This window comes from Saccopteryx bilineata, chromosome 10 (genome assembly GCF_036850765.1).
Source record: "Saccopteryx bilineata isolate mSacBil1 chromosome 10, mSacBil1_pri_phased_curated, whole genome shotgun sequence".
Taxonomy (NCBI): domain Eukaryota; kingdom Metazoa; phylum Chordata; class Mammalia; order Chiroptera; family Emballonuridae; genus Saccopteryx; species Saccopteryx bilineata.
The window spans coordinates 13,746,391-13,768,878 of record NC_089499.1 but is presented as its reverse complement, the minus strand read 5'-3'; the positions used below and the strand labels follow the sequence as shown (position 1 = coordinate 13,768,878).

The 22,488-nt window shown below is 52.9% G+C and overlaps 2 protein-coding genes across 7 annotated transcripts in view; one reads left to right on the top strand and one right to left on the bottom strand.

The window, feature by feature from the left end:
• The window catches only part of EXOG (exo/endonuclease G), a 68,788-nt gene extending 52,386 nt beyond the window's left edge, over window positions 1-16,402 (top strand). The window contains exon 7 of the transcript XR_010727325.1: window positions 16,341-16,402. The gene's annotated coding sequence lies outside the window, so the exon portion shown is untranslated. The remainder of the gene's footprint in view (window positions 1-16,340) is intronic.
• SCN5A (sodium voltage-gated channel alpha subunit 5) overlaps window positions 1-22,488 on the bottom strand; it is a 97,222-nt gene that overhangs the window by 4,774 nt on the left and 69,960 nt on the right. For 3 of the 6 annotated variants that reach the window (XM_066245508.1, XM_066245507.1, XM_066245511.1), the window contains exons 18-27: window positions 21,650-21,811; window positions 18,837-18,957; window positions 17,864-18,018; window positions 10,470-10,643; window positions 8,401-8,523; window positions 5,787-6,068; window positions 3,654-3,707; window positions 2,911-3,052; window positions 2,181-2,281; window positions 768-1,038 (exon numbers count right to left, since the gene is read on the bottom strand). In XM_066245508.1, coding sequence (XP_066101605.1) covers window positions 768-1,038; window positions 2,181-2,281; window positions 2,911-3,052; window positions 3,654-3,707; window positions 5,787-6,068; window positions 8,401-8,523; window positions 10,470-10,643; window positions 17,864-18,018; window positions 18,837-18,957; window positions 21,650-21,811 — 1,585 coding nt within the window. The remainder of the gene's footprint in view (window positions 1-767; window positions 1,039-2,180; window positions 2,282-2,910; window positions 3,053-3,653; window positions 3,708-5,786; window positions 6,069-8,400; window positions 8,524-10,469; window positions 10,644-17,863; window positions 18,019-18,836; window positions 18,958-21,649; window positions 21,812-22,488) is intronic. The other 3 variants (XM_066245510.1, XM_066245509.1, XM_066245513.1) reach the window with 2 other exon arrangements.

The following is a 22,488-nucleotide window of genomic DNA, read 5'->3' as shown; positions in this document are numbered from 1 at the left end:
AAACCGAGAGCTGAGGTAACTTACCCAAGTGGCCACCTAGTCATTAAGAAGCTGGGATTTGACTCAGACACTCTGGCTCCACGTTGACCTGTCCACTGCCTCTCTGGGCACTGGGACCAGCACGTGCCCCGAGGTACAAGCTGCACCTCCCAGAGGCTCAACAGCTTCGTTCCTGCTGCTGCTGTCCTGCACGTGCTGGTCCTCCTAGGCACGCTCTAGCCCTCACTCCTGCTGCTGCTGTCCTGCACGTGCTGGTCCTCCTAGGCACGCTCTAGCCCTCACTCCTGCTGCTGCTGTCCTGCACGTGCTGGTCCTCCTAGGCACGCTCTAGCCCTCACTCCTGCTGCTGCTGTCCTGCACGTGCTGGTCCTCCTAGGCACGCTCTAGCCCTCACTCCTGCCTGGGACCTCCTTGAGCGTTTCCTGACCTGACCCTTCTCCCAGCGTCTGACCCATTGCGGCAGCTGCAGCAGCCTGTCTCAGCCCCTGCATTTCCCTCTGAGGCCGCCAAAGGCAGGGCTGTCCAGGGCAGAAAGGTGAAAGTCAGTTACTCCATGGCAGAGTCCCATGGGGGCAGGGTCAAGAGTTTAAGAGTGTGTGTGTGCGTGCGTGTGTGTGTGAGTGTGTGTGGTGGGGAGAGGTGAGGAATGCAGAGAGAACAGAATGAAGGAACCTAACTAACGTGCTTGGCTTTAAGTACAGACGGCGGGCTGGAGGAGAGTCCTCGCCCGGGGAGGGCATCTCTGTCCAGACAACTCGCACACTCACCCACGATGGAGAGGATGACGACCACGAAGTCGAAGATGTTCCAGCTGTTGGTGAAGTAATAGTGCCGCAGCGCGGCCATCTTGACGATGCACTCTCCCGTGAAGATGGTGACGAAGAGCAGGTTGATCTTGGCCAAGATGTTGACCTTCTCAGTGCTCTGGTCGTCCGTCTCCACCATCATGGTCACCATGTTCAAGCAGATGAGGAACATGATGATGACGTCAAAGGCCTGCTTCGTGACGATGTCGAATAGGAAGCCCTGGTACTTGTTCTGAAAGGAGGGGCAGGCGAGGGGGGGGACTCAGCGGGCCAGCAGGCCCCTCGGCCCAGCTCGCCCGCCCTCTCTGTCCACTGTCCGGTGAGGCCCACCCCCCAACAGTCTGTCGCGGTGGGAGGAGGAGGCCAGCAGCTCTGGAACGGCCTGAAGTGTCACCTGGGCTTCCAGGCCCAGCCCTGAGGCCCCTCATCCTCGGGCCCTTCGCTGATGGGTCTTTAGGAACAAGTTTTCCTACTTGGGGTTTCCTCAGCATGACGTTCATTTTGCTTCTCTTTTTGTCCCCACTGTCTGGAGGCTCAAGATCAACATTAAAGTTCAATCCTAGTAATTGTATTAACCCTCAGGTTACTAAGTTTCTCCCCTCTTTTTAAGGAATTGATTTATTTTACTATCTACATTTATATGAGTCTTTAATTGTAAGCCACCCTAGACTATGAAAGAGGAAGAGAGATTATAAATAAGTGAAAACACACACACACACACACACACAAACACACACACGTACACGTAATTATAGAACAATACGGTGAACAGAAAGGAATCAGATGAAATTGATTAACTGGGTTAAAAAACTAGGGCTGCCAGTTACTGACTAGTGATTTAGGTTAAGTCCCCTGAGTACTTTGAGTACTGGTCCAACCTTGCTGTCTATCTGTCTGTCTCTCTCTCTCTCTCTCTCACACACACACACACACACACACTTTTTGGAGAATGGCTGGATCAGGAAGGGAGGGAGTCAGTCTGGCAGGGGACCCAGCACCCTCCGAGCCCCATGCACAGGGGACCCCACCACCCAGGGGATTGCACGGATGAGGTGAAGAATGGGGCTGGGGGCTGTGAAGACTGCCCTGTTCTCCCCAGGAAAGGCCTGAGCTTTTGCAGGGGAGGGGAGGTTCGGTCATAGGCGGACGGGTTTCTGGGTGAGAGGGTGTTCCTGGCTGCCACAGCCTCTCAAGCCCTCCTCGATCTCTCTGAGACTGAGCCCTCCGTGTGTGGTCAGAGGCCGGAGAGTTCTTCTCCTTCCCTGGACTAGCCGAGGACCCCAGGCTAGGCCGAAAGGCCGTGAAGGGGGGGTTTCCCAAACCGCCCTCCCCAGCAGATCCTCCCCACTTTTGCCGACTTGGGAGCGAGCTCACCAGGGGCCGGGGGATGGGCTTCTGCGGCTTCTTGGAGCCCAGCTTCTTCATGGCGTTGTAGTACTTCTTCTGCTCCTCCGTCATGAAGATGTCCTGGCCCCCTAAGTGCAGAGACAGGCACCAGGCTCATTCTGGGGTTCTCAGAGGCTCCGGCACGGATGGCACAGGGGTCCTGCCTCATTCACGAGGGTGCCAGGGGTGGCCTCCTCCTCACTCCGTCTCCCAGTTAGAGAAAAAGATGTCCCTATCCTGCACCACGGAGTCCTCCCGAAACATGCTTTTCCAGGGTCCTGTCCCCATTCATTCTGAGATCTCTCTGGCTTTATGACCTGCAAATCCTGTCCTCACCCCCACCCTCTCCCCTGCCCAGGCTGGAGTTCTCTGCCCAGTGGGTTTACCTGCAAACCAATCATGGCCCCTCTGACAGAGCTCCAGGAAGACCCCGGCCCTCAGCACAGGCCCCCCCACAGCCCCCGGTCATGGACCAGGTGAAGAGTCCCCGCCTCACCCAGCTCCTCCCAGGAGCCCCATCTCTCAAGTAGACCAGAGCAGGCGTGCGCCCCTCGCTGCGCTCTCACAGGCCTAGGCAAATTACACCCCGGACTCACCCCTCAGCCACCCCACCCCGCAGGAGCGAGCGGAGGACCAGCCTCAACAGAAAGCCACAGTGGGGCCAGGGGCCAGCACCCTGGGCTGCAGCCCCGCCAGCCCCGGGGGGCCTACGCTCTACATATCTTTTTCTTCTGCTGGTTGAAGTTGTCAATGATGACGCCGATGAAAAGGTTCAGGGTGAAGAAAGACCCGAAGATGATGAACACGACGAAGTAGATGTACATGTAGAGGTTGTATTCCCACTGGGGCTGCTCTTCATACTGAAGGGGAGAAGTCAGACGGGGAGGTCAGACAGGCGGGCGACCTGGGGGTGGCCGTTCTTTGGGAGGGAGGGGTGTCCAAAGGCAGGTCACCAGCACAGGTGTGAGCACAGAGCAGGGCCGGGGGAGGCACTGGGGGTGGAGTTGAGAAGCGGGTGGTGGCAGGAGAGGTGAGCAGGCGTGCTGGGCTCAGGGCTGGCACGGGGTCACCGCACGGCTCCTGCCTCTGGGCTGCTGGGAGGTTTGAGAACACGGGGCATCTCTGAGTCTCCTGGGAACTGTCAGTGTGAGTGGGTGGGGTGCAAGGGCAAAGAAGCTTGATTTGCATCTCTGTTGCTTCTACCCCGTCCTCATGGTAGTTTACTTGAATCTTAAATAAATGACAGTGAATTCAGTTTGAACGCTATTTGAGGATTTCAGGGACTCCTTGGGAGACCACTGCCCCTGGGCTAGGCCTGGGCATTCCAGAGAGGTTCACCTTCAGGTTGACACCAGTGACCTGGCCCTTAGAGGGTGGATTTTCAGATGCGGACCCTGATTCCCCGGTGGCCAAGCAGCCGGAAGCTTTAAGTGCCTAGTTTGGTGGGAGAGGCCAACCTACCCCCCTGGAGTCCACGGCCGCGTACATAATGTCCATCCAGCCTTTAAATGTTGCCTGAAGGGAAAAGACAAGAGGAAGAAGTCATTTAATTCTGCATTGATGGAGCTCCTATCTAGGGCAAGCCAGGAAGTAGCCTCCTGTGAGAAGCTAGCAGCCCACCCACCTCTCAGCAGTGTACAAACGGACAGGGGGTCAGGCAAAGGCCTTCTTGTTCAGGACTGGGGGTGGAGGGGAAGCCAGCCGAGCAGACGCCCCGGGAAGGCCGTGCAGTGGGGGAATAAGCTTCTAGATGTTGGCCCGGAGGCTAATGAGGCCTTAAGGAGGCTGGCCCTTCAGAGCCGCATTCATTTCAGATTCTAGAATGATAGTCCTACAGTGGTGTCAGGGACAGAGAGGTGGGGTGGGGGCTCTGTTATGGCTTAAGGTGGACCCTAGGGCTGATCTGGTCCCCTTTGTCATGCATCTCAGAGGACCCTGTGGCTTCTGCTCTATGGCCTTTCAAAAGGAAGTCCCTGAAGAACCCCAACCTTCCCTTGAGCTCAAGGGGGTCCTTTCGCCCGTGTGTGCGGGGAGATGGCAAATAAATGACTTTCCAAAAGAAAAAAATGAAGCCCTGACGGTGGGGTTTGCCAATCCCCCTTTTCCCTGCGTAAATCCTGCCACGTGGCAGACCCAGGCGCTGCTGCCGGTCACAGAGCTGGGAAGAGGCACACAGGAGCCTAGCAGTACAGGGTTTCCACTCTATTGACATAAGAAAGGCAATGACCGCGAGAGCACAGGTGACACTATATGATAATGGCCAGTCTTTGTTTTGTTTCAATATCATTTAGATAATTATCGTTTACAAAATGTAATTTTAAATAATAGCTTGCTAAGTATCTGAAAATGTAACAATCAGCTCTTGCGAGTCCACACACACTGGCTGGAGGCCACCATGGCCGTGAGACGGGGCCCTGTGCTGGCCTCACTATCTGCCCCGGAATGGGCTGCTAGGAAGAGCCACAGGCTTGGTGGTGAGACCCACCGCCCAGTGGGTCTCGCCTGTGTCCTTGGCAAAACCCAGTCCCGCCCCATGCCGCCGTTCAGGGTACGAGCTCGTCCACACAGATGTTTCATGTCTGAGAGTTTTTATGAAGCGGGCAGGGCAGATGGGGAAACTGAGGCTACCCACCAAAGGCAAGTTGTTTCACTCCCTAGTGCCATGAGGCCCTCCCCTGCTGTCTCTCTGCCCAGAGAGACCTGGAAATGCTTTGGAAACAGCTGAGGACCCCCACGCTTATGAGATGCCTGTGACGAAGTTCTCTCTAGCCACTGTGTGGTTCTGTCTGGAGCGGTCAGCAGTTCTCAGTCTATAAAAGGGGCCTTTTCTTCCAAGTTCTGACATTCAGGGGGACAGTCACCGGGATCCGAGGTTTGGCTGGAATCCTGTTCTCCGTGGCGTATTTGAGGGGAGTCTTTGCAGAAAGCTACTACCAGGATTTAAGGAGTGGGAGAAAGTGCACGTGGACACACGCTCAGCTTTCAGGCGGGCTGAGTTTTCCTCTGCTTTGGGGACTAAAACCAGTGCCTGAGCTGAAGACGGGGACAGCAAGAAAAGCAAGCGGCAGCTTCATGAGTTCTGTGTGCATTTCCGTGGTCGAGGCTAATTGTAAGTTAATTTTGTGGCACGTGTTATATTCACGGAAGCCACCGTCCTCACGAATCAATGAAAGCTTAGGAAAGACTGGGTGGAGCTGTGTGTGTGCAAACATCACGCATCTTGCACGTTTGAGATGGAAGTAAATCTATTCTAAACAGAGGGATGGCCAGAGGCACAGTTTTGCTACTAGCTCAGCCCCTGGGTGCCTATGGTCTTTTATTTTTAACCTGTGCCATCACACTGGCAAACTGACGGTGCAAGGAGGTGACAATGACGACTGGCTGGGACGTGGGCTCTGCCCCGGAGCCACGATGCCCTGGATCTGTTCATTAAGAAAAATCTGAGGACTTCCCAAGGAACCAAGAAGTCTCTGGAGAAGCTGGGCCTCCTTTGGGCAATGTGACCCTACTGTCCCCCTCCTGCCCACGCCATGGGTGAAGGTGCCTGTCGCTAGAGAAGCCACGGGAGGAAGGAAGCCCCTCCCCTGGACTCACCACCTGCAGAAGGGCCAGGTACCCGGCGCCCACGTTGTCGAAGTTGACTTTCACCTTGGTCCAGTACAGTTCGCCGGTCACGTTGAAGGACTCACACTCACTCTTGTTGTTCACGACGGTGTAGTTTAAAGGCAGGCCCCCCTCGGTCTGGTTGATGCACCTCCCGAACTTCCCCGCGAAGAGGTTCACGCCCATGATGCTGAAGATGAGCCAGAAGATGAGGCAGACGAGGAGGACGTTCATGATGGATGGGATGGCGCCCACCAGGGCATTGACCACGACCTCAAGTGGACAAAGAGGAGACTCAGGTCCTGGCGGTGCCCAGAGAACATACCCTTTTCAGGAACTTCCTGCCCCAAACCTAACTGAACTCCCGGGCCACAGGTCCCTGTGCGGGAAAGGGTGCAAGACTCTTCCTGTCCCCGGGGAAGGGCCACCCATAGCCGGCCGCCCAGGTGGGGCTCAGGGGAGTGAGAACACACACACCTGTCTCTCTGCATCCTAAAGTCTGATGCAACTCCAGAACATCTGTCCCTTCTTGGCCCTGCCTGAATCCCTGACCTTGAAGCTTTTTTTTTTTTTTTTGCCAGAGAGAGAGAAAAAGAGAGAGAGAGAGAGAGAGAGAGTGTGTGTGTGTGTCAGGGACAGACAGACAGGAAGAGAGAGAAGTAAAAAGCTTCAATTCTTCATTGTGACACCTTAGTTGTTCATTGATTGCTTTCCCATATGTGCCTTAACCAGGGGACTACAGCAGAGCGAGTGACCCCTTGCTCAAGCCAGCTACCTTTGGTCTCAAACCAGTGACCCCTGCTCAAGCCTGATGAGCCCGCGCTCAAGCTGGTGACTTCGGGGTTTTGACCCTGGATGCTCCGCATCCCAGGCCAACACTCTATCCACTGTGCCACCGCCTGGTCAGGTGAAACTTAATTCTCAACAGGGCAGTTGAGTGTGCCAGAGACTGGCAGGAAAGGGCCTCTGGAGACACATTCTCTGAGCTAAGTTTTGGTTTATTTGGGGGTTGCTGCTACTGGGTTGGGGGTGTTCTCCCTGAAAGTCTGTCCTGGGACCTCTGTGTGGTCTGTGTGGGGCGCATCTGAGAGTCCCCTGACGCCGTGGTGGGAGCTGGGCTGCGAGGGCAGGTGCCGGGGGTGTTCCCTGCGCCCCTGCCCTCCCCAGGGAGCATCTCTGCTGCGCGGAGCCGGCGCCTCATGCTCTCCATCTAAACGCACAGCACCCAGGCAGCTGGGGTGTCCCCGGCTGTCCATGAGCCAGAAACACGCCGGCCACAGACGGGAAGTGAAGCTGGTGTGGGCTGCGTGGTGGGTCTGGGTCTGGGACGGGTGACGCTGACATAAACGGAAGAGGGGGGTCCGTGGCTCCCCAGCAGGCACGATGAGCCCAGGAGCAGGTGGGAAACTCAACCCTCATGTGTGCCCCTGGCTGGCTCAGTGGCTTATAGCAATGATGTCTCCCCCATGTTCCTCTGGAAACAAATCTCCTCGCTCCCAAAGAGGCATCTAAGGTCGGAGTATTCACTTGTGAGCGGTTTCCAGCAGGAATGAGCGATTTGTTTCCCCACGAATCAGGGGTGTGGGTACAGTTCAAAACCATCAGCGAGTGGGGGCTGTGCGACGTGCCTGCCGGATCGGTGAGAGGCACACAGACGTGCCGGCTGAGGCCGCAACAGGACTGCGCCCATTTTGTAAAAAAAAAAAAAAAAAAGAAAAAGATACTGTGTTTTCTTGCTATAGAAGATGGATACAATGTTTTTTCTTGGTGAGCTTTTAAATTTGCTTTATATGTGCACATTCTTTGGTGAAACTTGGTGCCTTCAAAGATGCACAAGGCTCTGCACTTAGAAAATAGTGTAAAAGAGTTTACAAAGCAAATGCAAACTGATCTCTGCCAGTGAGAATGCAATTGGCTCCTTCCTGCTTCCTTCACCCTCTCTGTTCCAGACCCGCTGCCTACTGCTGACAGCAGGAAGGGGGCCCATGTCTGCCAGGAGGCAGGGACTCACACGGCACACAGAGCTGGGGTGCACACACAGGGCGGGGCACACACACGCACACAGAGCGGGGTGCACGCACACACAGGGTGGGGCACACGCATACAGAGCCAGGTGAACACACACAGAGCTGGGCGCACACACAGGGAGGGGCGCACACACACAGAGCTGGAGTGCACACACAGGGAGGCGCGCACACACAGAGCGGGGCTCACGCACACAGAGCCGGGCGCGCACACACAGAGCCGGGCGCACGCACAGGCCTCACAGGATGGCAGGAGCCCGGGGCCCGGGGCCAGTGCAGCAGAGACCCCTGCACCCCAGGGCCTCACTTCCTCTCCTTTGTCCAGTGTTCTCCTGGCCCCCACGGAAGTCACAGGGCTGGAGGTGACAGGCCTGGGGGAGGGTCCTCACAGCTCCCCACCCTCCAGGGCCCCCATGTCCAGCCACATTCCTCCTGGAGAGTGTGACTCGTGCTCCTACCAAGTCTGGGGCCACAGTCCCAGCGCCAGGCTGGGCAGCTGGGCAGCACGTGAGCCTGGGGTGGGGGTCCCTTCAGTGGGGCCACCTCCTGCTCCCCAGTGAGAAAGCAGCCACCTCACTCACCCTCATGCCCTCAAACCGTGACAGGGCTCGCAGGGGTCGGAGTGCCCGCAATGTCCGCAGCGACTTGATGGGGCCCATTTCAGAAAAGCCCAGGGTGTGCGCCACCAGGCTGATCAGTGAGACCTGTTGGGAGGCAAGGTGGGAGACATGGGGACAGCTCTGGTGACAGGGGAAAGGGCTCTTGGCCCACCTACCACAGGGCTGGGAGTGACAGGGCCAGAAGGCCTTCTGGTGTCCTATTGGACTTCCTGGGGCCCCAGAGCCTGGGGGGACGCTCCAGTGCGTCCTGGCTTTGACCTCTCCTGAGCCTTCAAAGCCACCCACTGGTGTGTAGAACCAGGGACACAAATCTCGGGCTTTTGGTCCCCATGTATTTTCCTTTAAGTCAAGTTCTTGAGCCTCTTTTGGGGAAGGAGGGACTGTCGTGGGTTGAATGTGAACAGACACTCCTGGAGCATTTCCCTAAAGCCAGACTTTCAACATTCTGGGCACCTTTAAAGAAGGGGCTTAGGTGGGAGTCTGGGGCACTGAGAGCCTCAGCTCTGTGTTCCCTCCGCCCTGCCCCCACCGGGGCATGTCCATCCCGTGGGCTTTATCCTTCTAAAGCTCCATGACTTCCAGTCCCTCTTAGTTCACTGCTGGCCTGAAATCACAGGTTGAAAACGGCTCCCTGCCTGACCTCGCATGCAGTCACCATTAATAGCACCTTGGCTTCAGCCTGGGGGTGGTGAGGAGCCAGGGGTAAGGGCCTGAGTGCCCTGCCTCCTCCCAGGCTTAGAAGCACCACGTGGGAGGGGGATGGGCAGAGGAGGCATCCCTGAGGATGACCAGCTTCGGGTCCCCAATTCCTGGAGAGGCAGAGGGGCATCTGTCAGGGACCACCTCCAGAGGGCAAGGCCTCAAGGGCCTGTCGGCCTGCCGAGTTCCCCGCAGGCCACTCCTGACGTCTGTTCTTGCCCCACCTGCCCCACCCATAGTGCCCCCAACTCAGCTGGTGGCGACACCATCCTTCCAGCTGCTCACGCCACAGCCCTGGCGCCATCCCCACCTCCTCTCCGTGTCTCACACCTCACATCCAACCCATCAGGATTTCCTGTTGGCTCGGTCTTCAAAATACATCAGAAGTTCAGATATTTCTCAACACCTTCACTGCCACCACCCTGGCAGGCCACCGTCACCTCTCCCCTGGATTACCGCCAGGGTCTTACTCTTCTCCCTGCTCCCACTCTGGGCCCCTCCCCCACCACCTCACAGGGAGATCTTTGAATAATATGAGTCAGTTCCTGTTCCTCTTCTGTTCAAAGCTCTGCAATGAATGTCACCCCGTTTCATTCTAAATAAAAGTCCCTGCTTTCCAAAGGCTGGGCCCCCTCTGCCCCATGTGCCGGGTCTCTCTCTCCTGCACCTGCCTGCCCCACTTGCTCCACCCCAACTGCTCTGGCCTCCTTGCAGCTCCTCAAGCGTGCCAGGCACGCACAGACCACAGGACCTTGGCACTGCCATTCTGACCTCTGCTTGGAATGTTCTGCAGACATCTGCCTGGCTCACCACAACTTCCTTCCAGTCTGCTCAAAGCTCCACTCAGCAGGCCCCCTCCTGCCAGCCTATTATCTAGAGCTGTGAGCTGCACCTTCCCCTCGGCCTGCACCCTGGCCATGCTCAGAGTGCCACCCCGCGCCTGTCATGGCCGGCACCCCTGCCTGGAATGCTCTTCCCGTTTTACATGGTGAGTCTAGGCTCCCCCAGAAGCCAGGGCGCTCCCGAGGACAGGGCCCAGGTCTCCCCCTGCTCCTCCGTCTCCCCAAATTAGGGGTTCTGATGGCAGGGCTCAGGTCTCTCATTTCTCCTCCTCCTCCCAGACGGGACCCTGAGAGCAGGGTCCGCATCTCTCCTCCGCGACCCCAGACTCCGGCCTCCTTCCCCTCTGCCCGCCCTGTGGCACAGCCGAGTGTGTGTCCACTTTACCCTGGCATCCGCCAGCCCTGCCACCTGCCCCTCCGGCCCCCGGCCTCAGCTCCTGCTGACACTGGCAACAGCCCCCCATCCTCTCCCCTGCAGGGGCCACTCACGTCCACGATGAGGAAATCGAGCCAGCACCAGGCGTTGGTGAAGTACTTCTTGAAGCCGTAGGCCACCCACTTGAGCAGCATCTCTAGCACGAAGACGTAGGTGAACATCTTGTCGGCATATTCGAGCAGAACCTTGACGGCCTTCCGCTCCTCCAGGTAGATGTCCTCGAAGGCCTGCAGGCCAGGTGGGACAAAGAGACATGATGTCCTGGCCACGGCCAATCCCACCCTGCACGAGAGGCATCAACTCGAACAGTAACCGCTACCCAGGAGCGCCGGGCGCAGAGGCGGGGACGCCAACGGAGCGGACCCCTCTGCGGTCAGCGTGGGGCTACGTCAGCAGCGTGGGGCTACGTCAGCAGCGTGGGGCTACGTCAGCACGCTCTCCAAGGAGCGTGCGTGCCACGAGGGCCCGGAAAAGACTCGATGTGGTGTGCGGAGGAGGGTGGAACGTGCAGCGAGAACGCTTTCTTTACATTAAAGAGCAACTCCCAGTTCTGGGCCAGTGCATTTGAAAGACCTTTCTAGAACTGGCTGGTCTTCCATTTTAACAAGGAGGGAGGGTGTTCAGGCCCAGGCCACAGCTTTCTTCTGTAAACAACATGAAACTTTTTTTTTTTTTTTACTCTCCTTTATGTAGTTACCTACTTTTCAAAGGAAATAATATTGGTCTCCAACTGCAATCATCATTAGAAGTTTCCCTCTGTAATAAATTTAGTTAACCAAACACAAACAGTGAGAGCTGATCTAAAGCAAAACCATAAATAAATGATAGTAAAGACAGTCTGTAGGGAGGAAGTTTGGCCAACACAGGACCAGGTGAAGCCAAACGTCCTGTAGTCCTCACAATCTAGGAGTCAAAGTTTCTAAGATGCTAGACATTGTCTTTTTCCACCTCACTTCTGCCTCAACCCAAACTCCTGAGCCAACAGAGAAACCCCGATGGCTCCCGGCTGCCCTCTGCCACCTCCAGCCTCCTGATTCGTACTAGCTGTGCTTGAGTCACTGCACCCCACCCCAACTGTGCCCTGAGCCTCCCAGTCTAGGCAACTGAACACGCCGCCGAGGACCCTGGAGAGCGGCCGCTGCCTGCTGCTCTGGGCCTCCCTGTCTGACTGCGGGGAGCAGGTGGCTGGTGCTGTCTGCAGTGCCCGCGTCCGCACTGCTGAGACACTCATAGGGCTAATCTGGTCATTGTACATGGGGCGACAGGAAAATTCAGGTCCCAGTGTGGACTTGGGGAGCTGTTCAAGAGACGTGTGTTTTCTTTTCTGATTATAAAAATGTGTGCTTTTTATAAAAAATATATAGTACAGCAACTACAAATAAGAGAATAAAAGGCACCTCCAATTTCATGCTAACATTTAGGCGAACATTCTTTTTGACTCTGTGTGCGTGCGCGTTGTGCGAGCGCGCATTTTTATAAGATATACAAAACATTTTGCTTTGAAACTTCTTTTTCTACTCAATCTTTTATGAACAATTATTGACTCTGTGATGTGATTACATACACTATCATTCTCTTTAAAGGATGCATAATATTTCATGATTTGCATATTCCTGCTGTGTATTTAGCCAATAAACCTGGTAATGAACATTTCCGTTGTTTCCAATTTGTCTGCAGTGGAAACAACATCGCAATGAACAATGTGTCTGATTATCTGTTGAGGATAACTTTCTAGAATCGGGGTGAAAGTCAAAGGTATATTTTGGTACAGGCTGGGGATAGGACCCCAGAAGGGGATACTGCACAAAGGTGGCCCTCTCCTCCCCCCTCCCCCCACACTGGTGGTGTTTCTCCTCTGGCACGCTTCCCAGCCTAATGAACAAAAACCATGTTTTGTTCCATTTTCATTTATTTTATTACTAGTGATGTTGACATCTTTTCCTTGGATATTTATGAGCAATGTTCATCTTTGCCTTTTTTTTTAAATTTTATTTGAGTGTCTGGTTTATTTGGGGACATTAACTATTTGAGACACTTAATCCTGCCTTTCAATCTCCATTTTGTTTATCACACCGAAGTCCTATACTTCACCTTCATTTATTATATAATTATATCATTTATTATGATTTTCACTTAGTAAAACCTTTAGCATCATGTTATGAAAGCTCTTGCCTATTCCAAGGCTTGGGGTGGGGGGATGACCCTTCTTTGCATTTAAAAAAAAAACAACTTTCTGGTTTCATTGTTTCATATTATAATTTTTAAAATCTAATTTTGGTAAAGAGCAAATATTTTAACTTTTTTTTTTCAGAGTGGCTGGTCAACTGTCCTAACTTTAAGAATCTACTTCAAATCCACAGATTAGAAATCAATTTTTATCATAAACTACCTTTCATTCAGACCTCTCTATGTGGTTTTACTCTGTCTATTCCTGAATTAGTATTATATAAATTTTTCTAGCCATGTTTAGTAATTTTCCAAGATAAAATTTGGCACTAGTTTGTCAAATTCTCTAAAAAATGTAGGAAATTTACTGTTATTGCATTAAAATTTGTTAGCTGTTTTAGGAACTAATACACAGCCTTCTTACATAGGACTAGCATGTATTAATATTTATAGTATACTTGTCTTCTTCTATAGTCCTTAGCAAAGCTTTATAGTTTTCTTCGTGTACCTCTTATACATTTCATGTTATATTTATTCCCAGTTATTTAGTTTACAATACCTGCATGTAAGGAATAGTCAACAAATGTTACCTGTGACTAAAAGGTTTCTGTTAGTATAAAACAACAACATCAGCAATTCTTTGTATATTTTATGAATGGCCATATTTTTTTAATAAGTTTTAAAATTTCTGTAGGCAAACACTTTCTACAAGTAATGATGTATTTCTATTTATTTCTATCATTATTACCTTTTGTTTTATACTTGGTATATTAACTTCAATTCTCCTATTTTTCATTTTTCTACTGTATGTTTAATTTTCTTCGTTAACTGCAATGGCTCATATTTCAAGATCATTATTAAGTAATGAACAACAGCTAAAAAGTAGTTGTCATCCTTTTTCTTATTTATTACTTTAATAAAAGTGTTTTAAGGCCTGACTGGTGGTGGCACAGTGGAAAGAGCATTGACCCAGAGTGCTGAGGTCCCTGGTTCAAAACCCTGAGGTCACTGGTTTGAGCATGGGCTTGCCAGCTTGAGTGTAGGGTCACTGGCTTGAGCACAGGATCATCGACATGAACCGAAGGCCACTGGTTTGAGCCCAAAGGTTACTGGCTTGAAGCCCATGATCACTGGCTTAAGCCCAAGGTCGCTGGCTCAGCTGGAGCCCCAATCTCTTTGTTCAGGCATGTATGGGAAGCAATCAGTGAACAACTAAAGTGAATCAACTACGAGTTGATGCTTCTCACTCTCTCCTTCCTCTCTCTCTGTCTCTCAAATCAATAAAAAAAATCAATAAATAATATTAAAAAATAAGTGTTTAAGTGTTTTACTACTAATGATAACAGAAGTTAATTTAAGAGTGTTTTACTAAATTAAGGGAGTATATTTAATTTCTATTCTTAACAGTTTTAAAAATCAGAAATTTGTTGAGATAATTTTTTATCTAGTCCTATTTGTATAAGTAGATATTTCTAATATGGTATCATTTTAACATATATCTAGCTATGATTTACTTAATCTTTTACATATATTGCTGGCCTATTTGCATGTATTTTAATATTTTTTCCATCACTATTCATAAATATGGATGTATAAACTGGTCTATAGTTTTCCTTTTGGTATGCTTAACGTTTTAAAAATCAGCATTATATAGCTTTCATTAACAAAATTTGTAGACTTTCCATCTGTTTTCATATACTAGTATATTTTAAATAGGACTGGACTTATTTTCTTCCTTGAGAAAGAGTCCACTCTTAGAAATGTGAATTTACCCATTTGATTTGTTTTACTCTGAAATTTTATCAGCTTTACTATTTATTTTCTAATTCATTAATGTTTTTATTTTATTAACTACTTCCTTTGCTTTCCTTCAGATTATTTTGTTGTTAAATTTCTAATTTATTGGGCTTGACCAGGTGGTGGCGCAGTGGATAGAGCATTGGACTGGGATGCGGAGGACCCAGGTTCGAGACCCCAAGGTCGCCAGCTTGAGCGCAGGCTCATCTGGTTTGGGCAAAGCTTACCAGCTTGGACCCAAGGTCGCTGGCTTGAGCAAAGGGTTACTTGGTCTGCTATAGCCCCACGGTCAAGGCACATATGGGAGAGCAATCAATGAACAACTAAGGTGTTGCAACAAAAACCTAATGATTGATGCTTCTCATCTCTCTCTGTTCCTGTCTGTCCCTGTCTCTGTAAAAAAAAAAAATCTTATTGGGTTAAATAATTAGTTTACATTCTTTCTATTTAATAATAGAATTGTTTGAGTCTATGAATTTTACTCTTATTACAGCTTTGGCTGCATCTCACATGCAATATTCTCACTCTTGTTATTTTCTAGTTTCTTTATCTCCCATAGTTTTTTTTCTCTATATCTGTTTTTCATTTCTTATTTTTCTAGATTTCAAGTAGACAGAACTGGTTGAATGTTTGATTTACAACACACTGCTATCTTTGGCCTATGTAAAGTCTCTTTATTTTATTTATTTGCTCACTTATTAATGTAATGAACACCCATGAACCTACCACTGAACTATTTTTTATTTGACCTAAGGCTTATTTAAAAATTACTTTTACATTTCTAAGGGTTTGTCTTTAATCATTCTAATTTTGCTATATCTAGCAGTTTCCTTATCTGCTAGATAGGCTTAATAACAGTACCTACCTTATAGGGTTATTGTGAGAATTAAATGAATTAACATTGGAGATGTGTTTACAACAGGGTCCAGCACACAGTGAGTGCTATTTAAGTGTTAGCTATTATATTTTATTATTATTAAGTTAGATTCAAATTTATTAAGTATATATATTTTAGATTTCTTATTGTCTTGTTCCTTCTACTTGATTTGTCAAGAACTAACAGGAGTGTGGCAAAATCTCCCTGTATTGTTACACTGTAGCTACTTTTCCCCCTTCAATGGTTTTTACTTTATATAAGTGCTGTGTAATCCCAAGCAATATATAATATATTCATAACGATTATATTTGTAATATAGGTTGTTCCTTCTTTGTTTTTTCTTAAATTTTTCACTTTAAATTCAATCTTAATATTAACAAACAAAAGCACTCTGGTGTTTGTTGTCATTGCTTTCCTTTGCTTGATATGTCTTATTATTTCACTTTTAGTATTTCCATTCAGAGTCCTTTTCTTTTAAAAGATGAATTATATCCAGTTAATTTATTAAAACACATTTGATGCCTGACCAGGTGGTGGCGCAGTGGATGGAGCGTTGGACTGGGATGCTGAGGACCCAGGTTCGAGACCCCTAGGTCGCCAGCTTGAGAGCAGGCTCATCTAGTTTGAGCAAAGCTCACCTGCTTGGACCCAAGGTCACTGGCTCAAGCAAGGGGTTACTTGTTCTGCTGTAGCCCCACGGTCAAGGCACATATGAGAAAGCAATCAATGAACAACTAAGGTGTTGGTTGCAACGAAAAACTGATGATTGATGCTTCTCATCTCTCTCTGTTCCTGTCTGTCTGTCCCTATCTATCCCTCTCTCTGACTCTCTATGTCTATGTAAAAACAAACAAACAAAAACACATTTGATCTTGCCTCTGCCATACTCAATGCTTCCTTGTTGCTTCCTTTTTTAATCTTTTTTTGCTGTAAGATTTATGTCTTCTTAAAAAAAATCCCTTTAGTAATATAGAAGGAATATATGGTCTTCTTTGTGTTAAACAAGTTTATAACTTTAAATAATAGACTCAGATTTCTTTTTCTCAATATATCATTGACTTTTTTTTTTTTTTTTTTTAAACAGTGCTTGGCAGTGGACCCGGATTATATTCACATTTGCTTGCCAAAACTCCTCCTCACTTATGCCAGGCTGAGCTTCTCCTCCACAGCCCAGACTAAATGGCTCTGGCTGCCCTTGTTTGTGGTTGTTTAAAAACAAAACTCGTTAACATATTGTCAAATCATCCTCCAAAGTCTGCAGAGATTTCGCTCGAGCTGCCAATGGTAAAAACATCAAGCAGTCTGTAAGTCATGACTCTGGGCCAGCTCTGGAATGGGAGCGGGGCAGTACAGGTTGGAGTGGGGGGCTTAGAGTTTTAGAAGTGACAGCCACAGTGCGTCCCCAAGGCCTGGCCCCTCAGGCGGCATCACAGGCTGGAGGCGTGTCGTCTTGGATCAAAGCGCCTCTCCCGCTCTGTAGCCCACAGCATTCCCTGTTATCCGCTCATCCCCAACAATATCAGGTGTTTGCTTCCCCTGGGTCAGGAAAGTTTCTGTCTCTTTTGCCTTCTTGATCATCCTTCTCCTTACACCTTCTAGAACCCTCTCCCTGACCTTCCAGAATCTTCTCCAGGGTTCTTCCATCTATTCCAATATGGGATCTAAGAGATTGGGAGTTGGGTGCTTGGGAGCCAGATAGAGGCATCCCTAGAAGGCCTCATTCCTCCTCTTGGGCTCAACAAACCTCCCTGTCCTCCATAGTCCAGTTCCGTCTGCTTCTTCCAGGGAGTCTTCCTGATTCCTCCAGTTTCCTGACCTCCCATCAACCTGAGTCATCTACTCCAATTTTGCTCAATTTTTTTGAGCTGACCTCTGACCCTCTCAAACCTGCTGGGTCTGGTTTCCCCAACACGATGGGGAACCCCCAATGCCAGGGCCAGGGTCTCCTCCTCCTGTCGGTCCCCCATGCCTCACAGAAGGAGATAAAAAGAGAGCTTGGAAAAGACTTATTGATCAAAATGAAGGTCAAGACAGGATTCTGGAGTCCATCTGTCTGGGTTCAAATGTCACATCTGCTGTCTGTGGGTGGTGCGGCCTTGGGCACGTTACTTAATGTTTCTACAAAAGGTCGCTGTGGGATGAAATATGACCATGTTGTGAGCTACACAGCTTGGTCGCTAGCCCTGTAGAACCTGGAGGAAGTGGAGCCACCACCACCGTCTCAGCTAGCATCGTGAATTGCACTGGATCGGCCTCATGGGGCAGCTCAGGCCATGTGTAAGGGGCTGTCACCAGTGCTCAGGTGTGGGAGGCTGGTCGCCTGTGACCTATTCCAGCTATGCACTGTGATCTAGGGCAAACCAATGCCCTTTCGTGGAACAAGGCAGCCTGGACAGATGACCTCTGTGAGCCCTTCCTGCTCTGATCTCTATGTGTGCTACGGATGCTGGGAGTTTGGGAGTTGATTCCTGATCTGAGGCGTAGGGGGAGCGCACTGTGAGCCCCAGTATCTGAGCCGACTTTCCAGCAGGAGTCTTCCTTTCCCGCCCTGCCCTCCTCTCCCCCACCCCCTCCCTAACCCCCCCCCCTTCACCCCAGGGAGAGTACCAGCGCCCCGCTGCTGAGCAGGATCATGAAGATGATGAAGCTCTCGAACCAGCTGTGCTCCACGATGCGGTAGCAGGTCTTACGCAGTCGCCACCAGACCTTTCCTGGGGCCTGTGTGGTGTCCACAGCACAGCAGGGACAGCGCTGGACACAGCCTGGGGGAAGGGAGAGGGGTCAGCCCCAGACCAGGGCCTGAGAATGCCCCTGCCTCATGGCAGGAGGCTGGGTGGTTAAGGGAATGATTGAAAGAGATGACAAGTATTGATGGGTGATGAGCCCAGGGTGACATGGCGGGTGGGGCCACAGGGGTGGGGAGGACCCTGGGTGCTGTCGCAGGGGCCCATCCTCAGCAGGTTCGCTGCAGAAAGGCCAGATGGACCGGGCACCCAGGGAGTGGCTGAAGAGCCTGGCAGGTGTGGGCAGGGGTAAGACTAGGGTTAGATGGGCTCCCTCTTATTCTCTGTTCATCCGGGAAGCCCTCCCCCTGCCAGAATATTCCAAAATTCTGTCCCTGGGCCTTCTCCATGTTTGCGGTTTCTAAATCTTGGGAACAGTGGACCTGCCACTGGCAGCCCCAAACAACGCGGCGCGTGGAGGGCAGTCCCTCACTTTGTCCCCAGCTGCCCTCCAAGCGCTTCACCATAAAAGCTACGGGCGCCAGTCACCACCACGACCACCTGTCACACCCACCTCGAGTATTTACAGAGAGCCTCCTGTATGCCAGGCACCATGCCAGGGCCTGAGGGGACAGGGCTGAATTAGACCCAGTCCTGCTGATGTGGGGGCACAGTCATGCCACCACACCACAGATACAGTGTCACCAGTCCTGGTGCAGCTGACCCACAGCTGCCCAGCCCAGGAGACTGCTGGAGACTTGCTACGACTCATGTCCTAGTGGAGGAGCCCCAGGGTCATGATGAATGGGGCAGGAGGGGGGACCGAGGCCGCGGCACAGGGGCACCCAGGGTAGCACCTTCAGTGAAGCAGTCCTCTGGGTCCTTGACATCCTCGCCAAGGTCAGGGATCTGCTCCAAGAGGTCGGCGGTGTTGGTCATGTCTGCTGTGCTCCCCTCGGAGTAACTGTCCTCGTGGGTCTGTGGGCAGAGGCGTGGGGCAGGGTGGGCAAGGACATGAGTGTGGAACGTGTAGCAGCTCCGGCCTCCAGCCCGAGTCGGGGGGAGCCTGGGCTCGCAGCATGGCGGTGCCCAGACTGCCCTCCATCGCACCCCCGGGGAATCGGCCCAGAGGGAAGGAGAGCAGCCCCAGAGGTCACCTAGGGTCAGTCAGGGCTGAGCCGAGACTGGGCCTCCGGGCTTCTGGTCTGGTCTGTGGGGTCAAGGGCAGGGACAGGGGGATGTGAAGGGGTCTGGGAAAATACTGGAGTAGGGAGTCCGTCCAGCTGGATACAAAACAGATGTGCGGTGGCCACACGGACACATGCTGGGACAGGGACAGAGTGGCGGCTTGGCCCACGCAGAGGAAACAGGCATGCCACGCGCGGAGCAGAGTCGGCACGGCAGCACGGGCACACACAGGCGCAAGGTCAGACATGCAGACGCAGGCCGGCCACCCACCCCCGCGGCCTGCCCGGTTCGTGTGGGTGCTAGTGTGAGGCGCAGGGCCTGGAGTAAGAGCGAGAAGGTGCTGGAACATTCTCTGCTTGGCCATGCAGGGCTCTGCCGCCTTGACCTGGCTTAACCTGCCTATAAGAGAGGTGAGTGCATGTGGTGTGCCCGGTGAGTGTGCGTGTGTGAATCGTGGGAGTGCTCCTGCATCGGTCACTGCAGGGGCTCTGCCCCACCCCCCCTCTGTTCAGCCACTGTGCTCCTCCCCCCAGCCACCGTGAACACTGGCTGCTCGCTGGCTCCGTCTCCAGAAAATTGTCGTTAGCTAGAGAGCTGCCATTTCTGGAAATCACTTGGGGGTTACGACTCGAGCCAGGGGTGGCTGACACCCAGCGACTGGCACGGAGGGAGCCAGGCTGAGGTGAGAACCCGCTGCCCTGCCTTCTGGGAGCTGCTGCCTTCGCCTGGTCCTCCTTCTCTTCCCTGGGGGTCTCTCCTGAGAGCACTCCCTCAATGAGCCCCTTTGCGCAGGAAACCCCCCAGGCTCTCTGCCTGTAGGAGCCCACTCTACAGAGGAGGGAGCTTTCCTTTGGTTCGGATCAGGTCTGCATCCCCAACGCCCCCAGCACGGTGGGCCCGCCTGGCTGCTGGGGCTCAGGCTCCACGTATTGCTGTGTGGCTCTGAGATCTGGTGTATATCTGCTCCTCAAGCTGCCTTACTCTCTATCCCTTCCAAGGGGAACCCCGCTGGTGTCTCCCGGTCTTCTTTAACAAGGAGGTTTGTGATGGGGAAGCCCCGAGTCCTGGGGCAAGGCCCTGCCTTTGCGGGCCCCCAAGGCTGGGTGGGGCCTTCCCTTCTCCTCCCAGCTTTGTTGGGGACAGTGAGCTGGGAAAGGCACAGCTGGGGGTCTTTACCCTGCTTCTCTTTTCAGGCACAGTGGCTGCCTAAAGGACGCAGGCTTGTCACAAGGGAGGTCAAGTTCTCAAGTTCCAGCACCTTCTCGCTCTTACTACCCCACTGCAGGGAGATGGTGGGGTCCTCCTCCCAGAAAAGCCCCAGCCCACCCCACTCTTCCTTCCGGGGGGTCCAACATGAACTGGTTCAAGGAGAGGAAGAAGTCACAAAAGTCGTTCAAAGGCCAACGCTCCAGTACGAAAGCCCTTCTCTCCATGATTCTCCGCCCCTCTAGTGTCTTAATGTTCCCACAGGCCTTTGGGTGTCGGACCCTCCGGGGGGCATCGTGCCCTGCTGTCAGCATGACTGAAGGATCCACCAGGCCCTCACGTTCCCAAACTGGCCATGACCGCAAAGCATCCCGTTGGCCCATCCCATGAAAAGGACAAGGCAAACGAGACCTGTCCCCTTGGAGCAAGTCACACTGCTGGGCTGAGGGGTGGTCAGGCTGCACAGCAATGGCCCCCAAGCATGGTCTCTGAGCAGACGACCACCATCCCGGTGTTTGGCATGGGTGGGGGTGGGGGTGGGGGTGGGTGGTGCAGCCCGCAGAGCCACAGGCCGTTAGCCCAGGGATTGCAAACACAGGCTACGGGCGCCAGGCAGGTCACAGAACGAAGTCAGGCAGGTGGGCTCTGCAGGAAACCGGAGCCCCAGTCGGGAGCCATGGCCACCTGTCTCCAGCAGGGCGGCTCTTCCCATTTTTTTTTTTTTCAAGAGAAGCCAGAATTGCAGATTTTTTTACATAAAAGCTCCCAGGTTTTCAATGTTGGTAGCTAATTCAAATTAAAACCCCTTTTTGCGGTCAGAACAAAACCCGACAGTCGGCCTCCCCTTTGCGGCCTCTGCTTTGGGCCAGGGGAGAAGCAGCCGGTGGCGGAGGCGCTGAGAAGCCAAGCACATGTTCTCAGAGCGCCGGAAGTCCCCCGGGACGGGGCCATTCGCGGGACAGAGGTTGGCCAAGTAAGACTGGAGCACAGGGACTGAGGAGGGGTGGACACATGGTGGTTTGGGGTTAGCCCTGCATCACAGTCCTAGGATGCCGGCTTCCAGAATTTCCCCGTGGTTCTGGGCCCGCACTGTCCCGTCCCTCCCCTGTCAGGACAGGGTGCTGTCCGTGGTCCCCTCTGCGGAGGGGTCCCCACGCTGCCCGTGACAGCTGCTGTGAATCCACCAGCCATGAAGGCATGAGCAGGGCCCTCTCACAGCCTGGCTCCAGCCCAGGGGCAGCACCCTGCTGGCCTCAGGGACAAAGGTGTGCGTTACCTCACTGTACCCTGGGGCCGGGGGCTCCACTTGCTGCTGCTGCTGCCCGTCTGCCTGGGCCGCCCAGGCCTCGGCCTCGGAGGAGGCGGTCTCTGACACTCGGCTCCAGGCCCTGGCCTCCGGGAGGTCCGCTGGGCCACCAGACACAGGCTGGGGTTCCTGCTGAACAGACCTCAGCCCGTGAGCTCCCCGCCTGAGGTCTCCAGGGCCCCCGACTCTGCCTCAGGCCCCACCCATGCCCCTGGCCCTCCTCACGGGGCCTCATCTCCCTGAAGACCACCCTCAGGAGTGCTGAGAGGGTGGCTGGAGGCTCCGGGCAGGTGCTGGTGACAGGCCAACAGCCAGACAACGCCCCTGGCCAGCTGGCCTACATCGCCCTCTCCCCAATCCCCGATGGGGGCAGCTAGGCTGCCACGCCCGGCTCCCCTGGGTGGCAACTCCGCTTCAGAAGGATATGATGACTTTTCCTGAGTTCCCATGGCACCCCCAGCTTGCGCGCGCGCGCACACGCACGCACATACATACACACACACATGCGCGCATGCGCACACACACGCACATACACACACCCCAGGGAGCCAGAGCCCACAGGCTCGAGAGAAGCAGAGAGGAGGAGAAGGAGGGGCAGTCGGAATTCGGCACACCCCGGAGATCATTGGAAGCCGTGGTCCTGGCAACACCAACACTCCCCGCCCACCGGCTGACACTGTCACTGTCCCACGGCCTGACGAAAAGGGCTGAAACTGGCCTCTGGGACCACAGGGGGGCAGGAGGCTATAGAACCGTGTCTGGAGCCTCAGATCCAATTCCACGCAGGGGGAGCAGCTGCTCTTCCCACC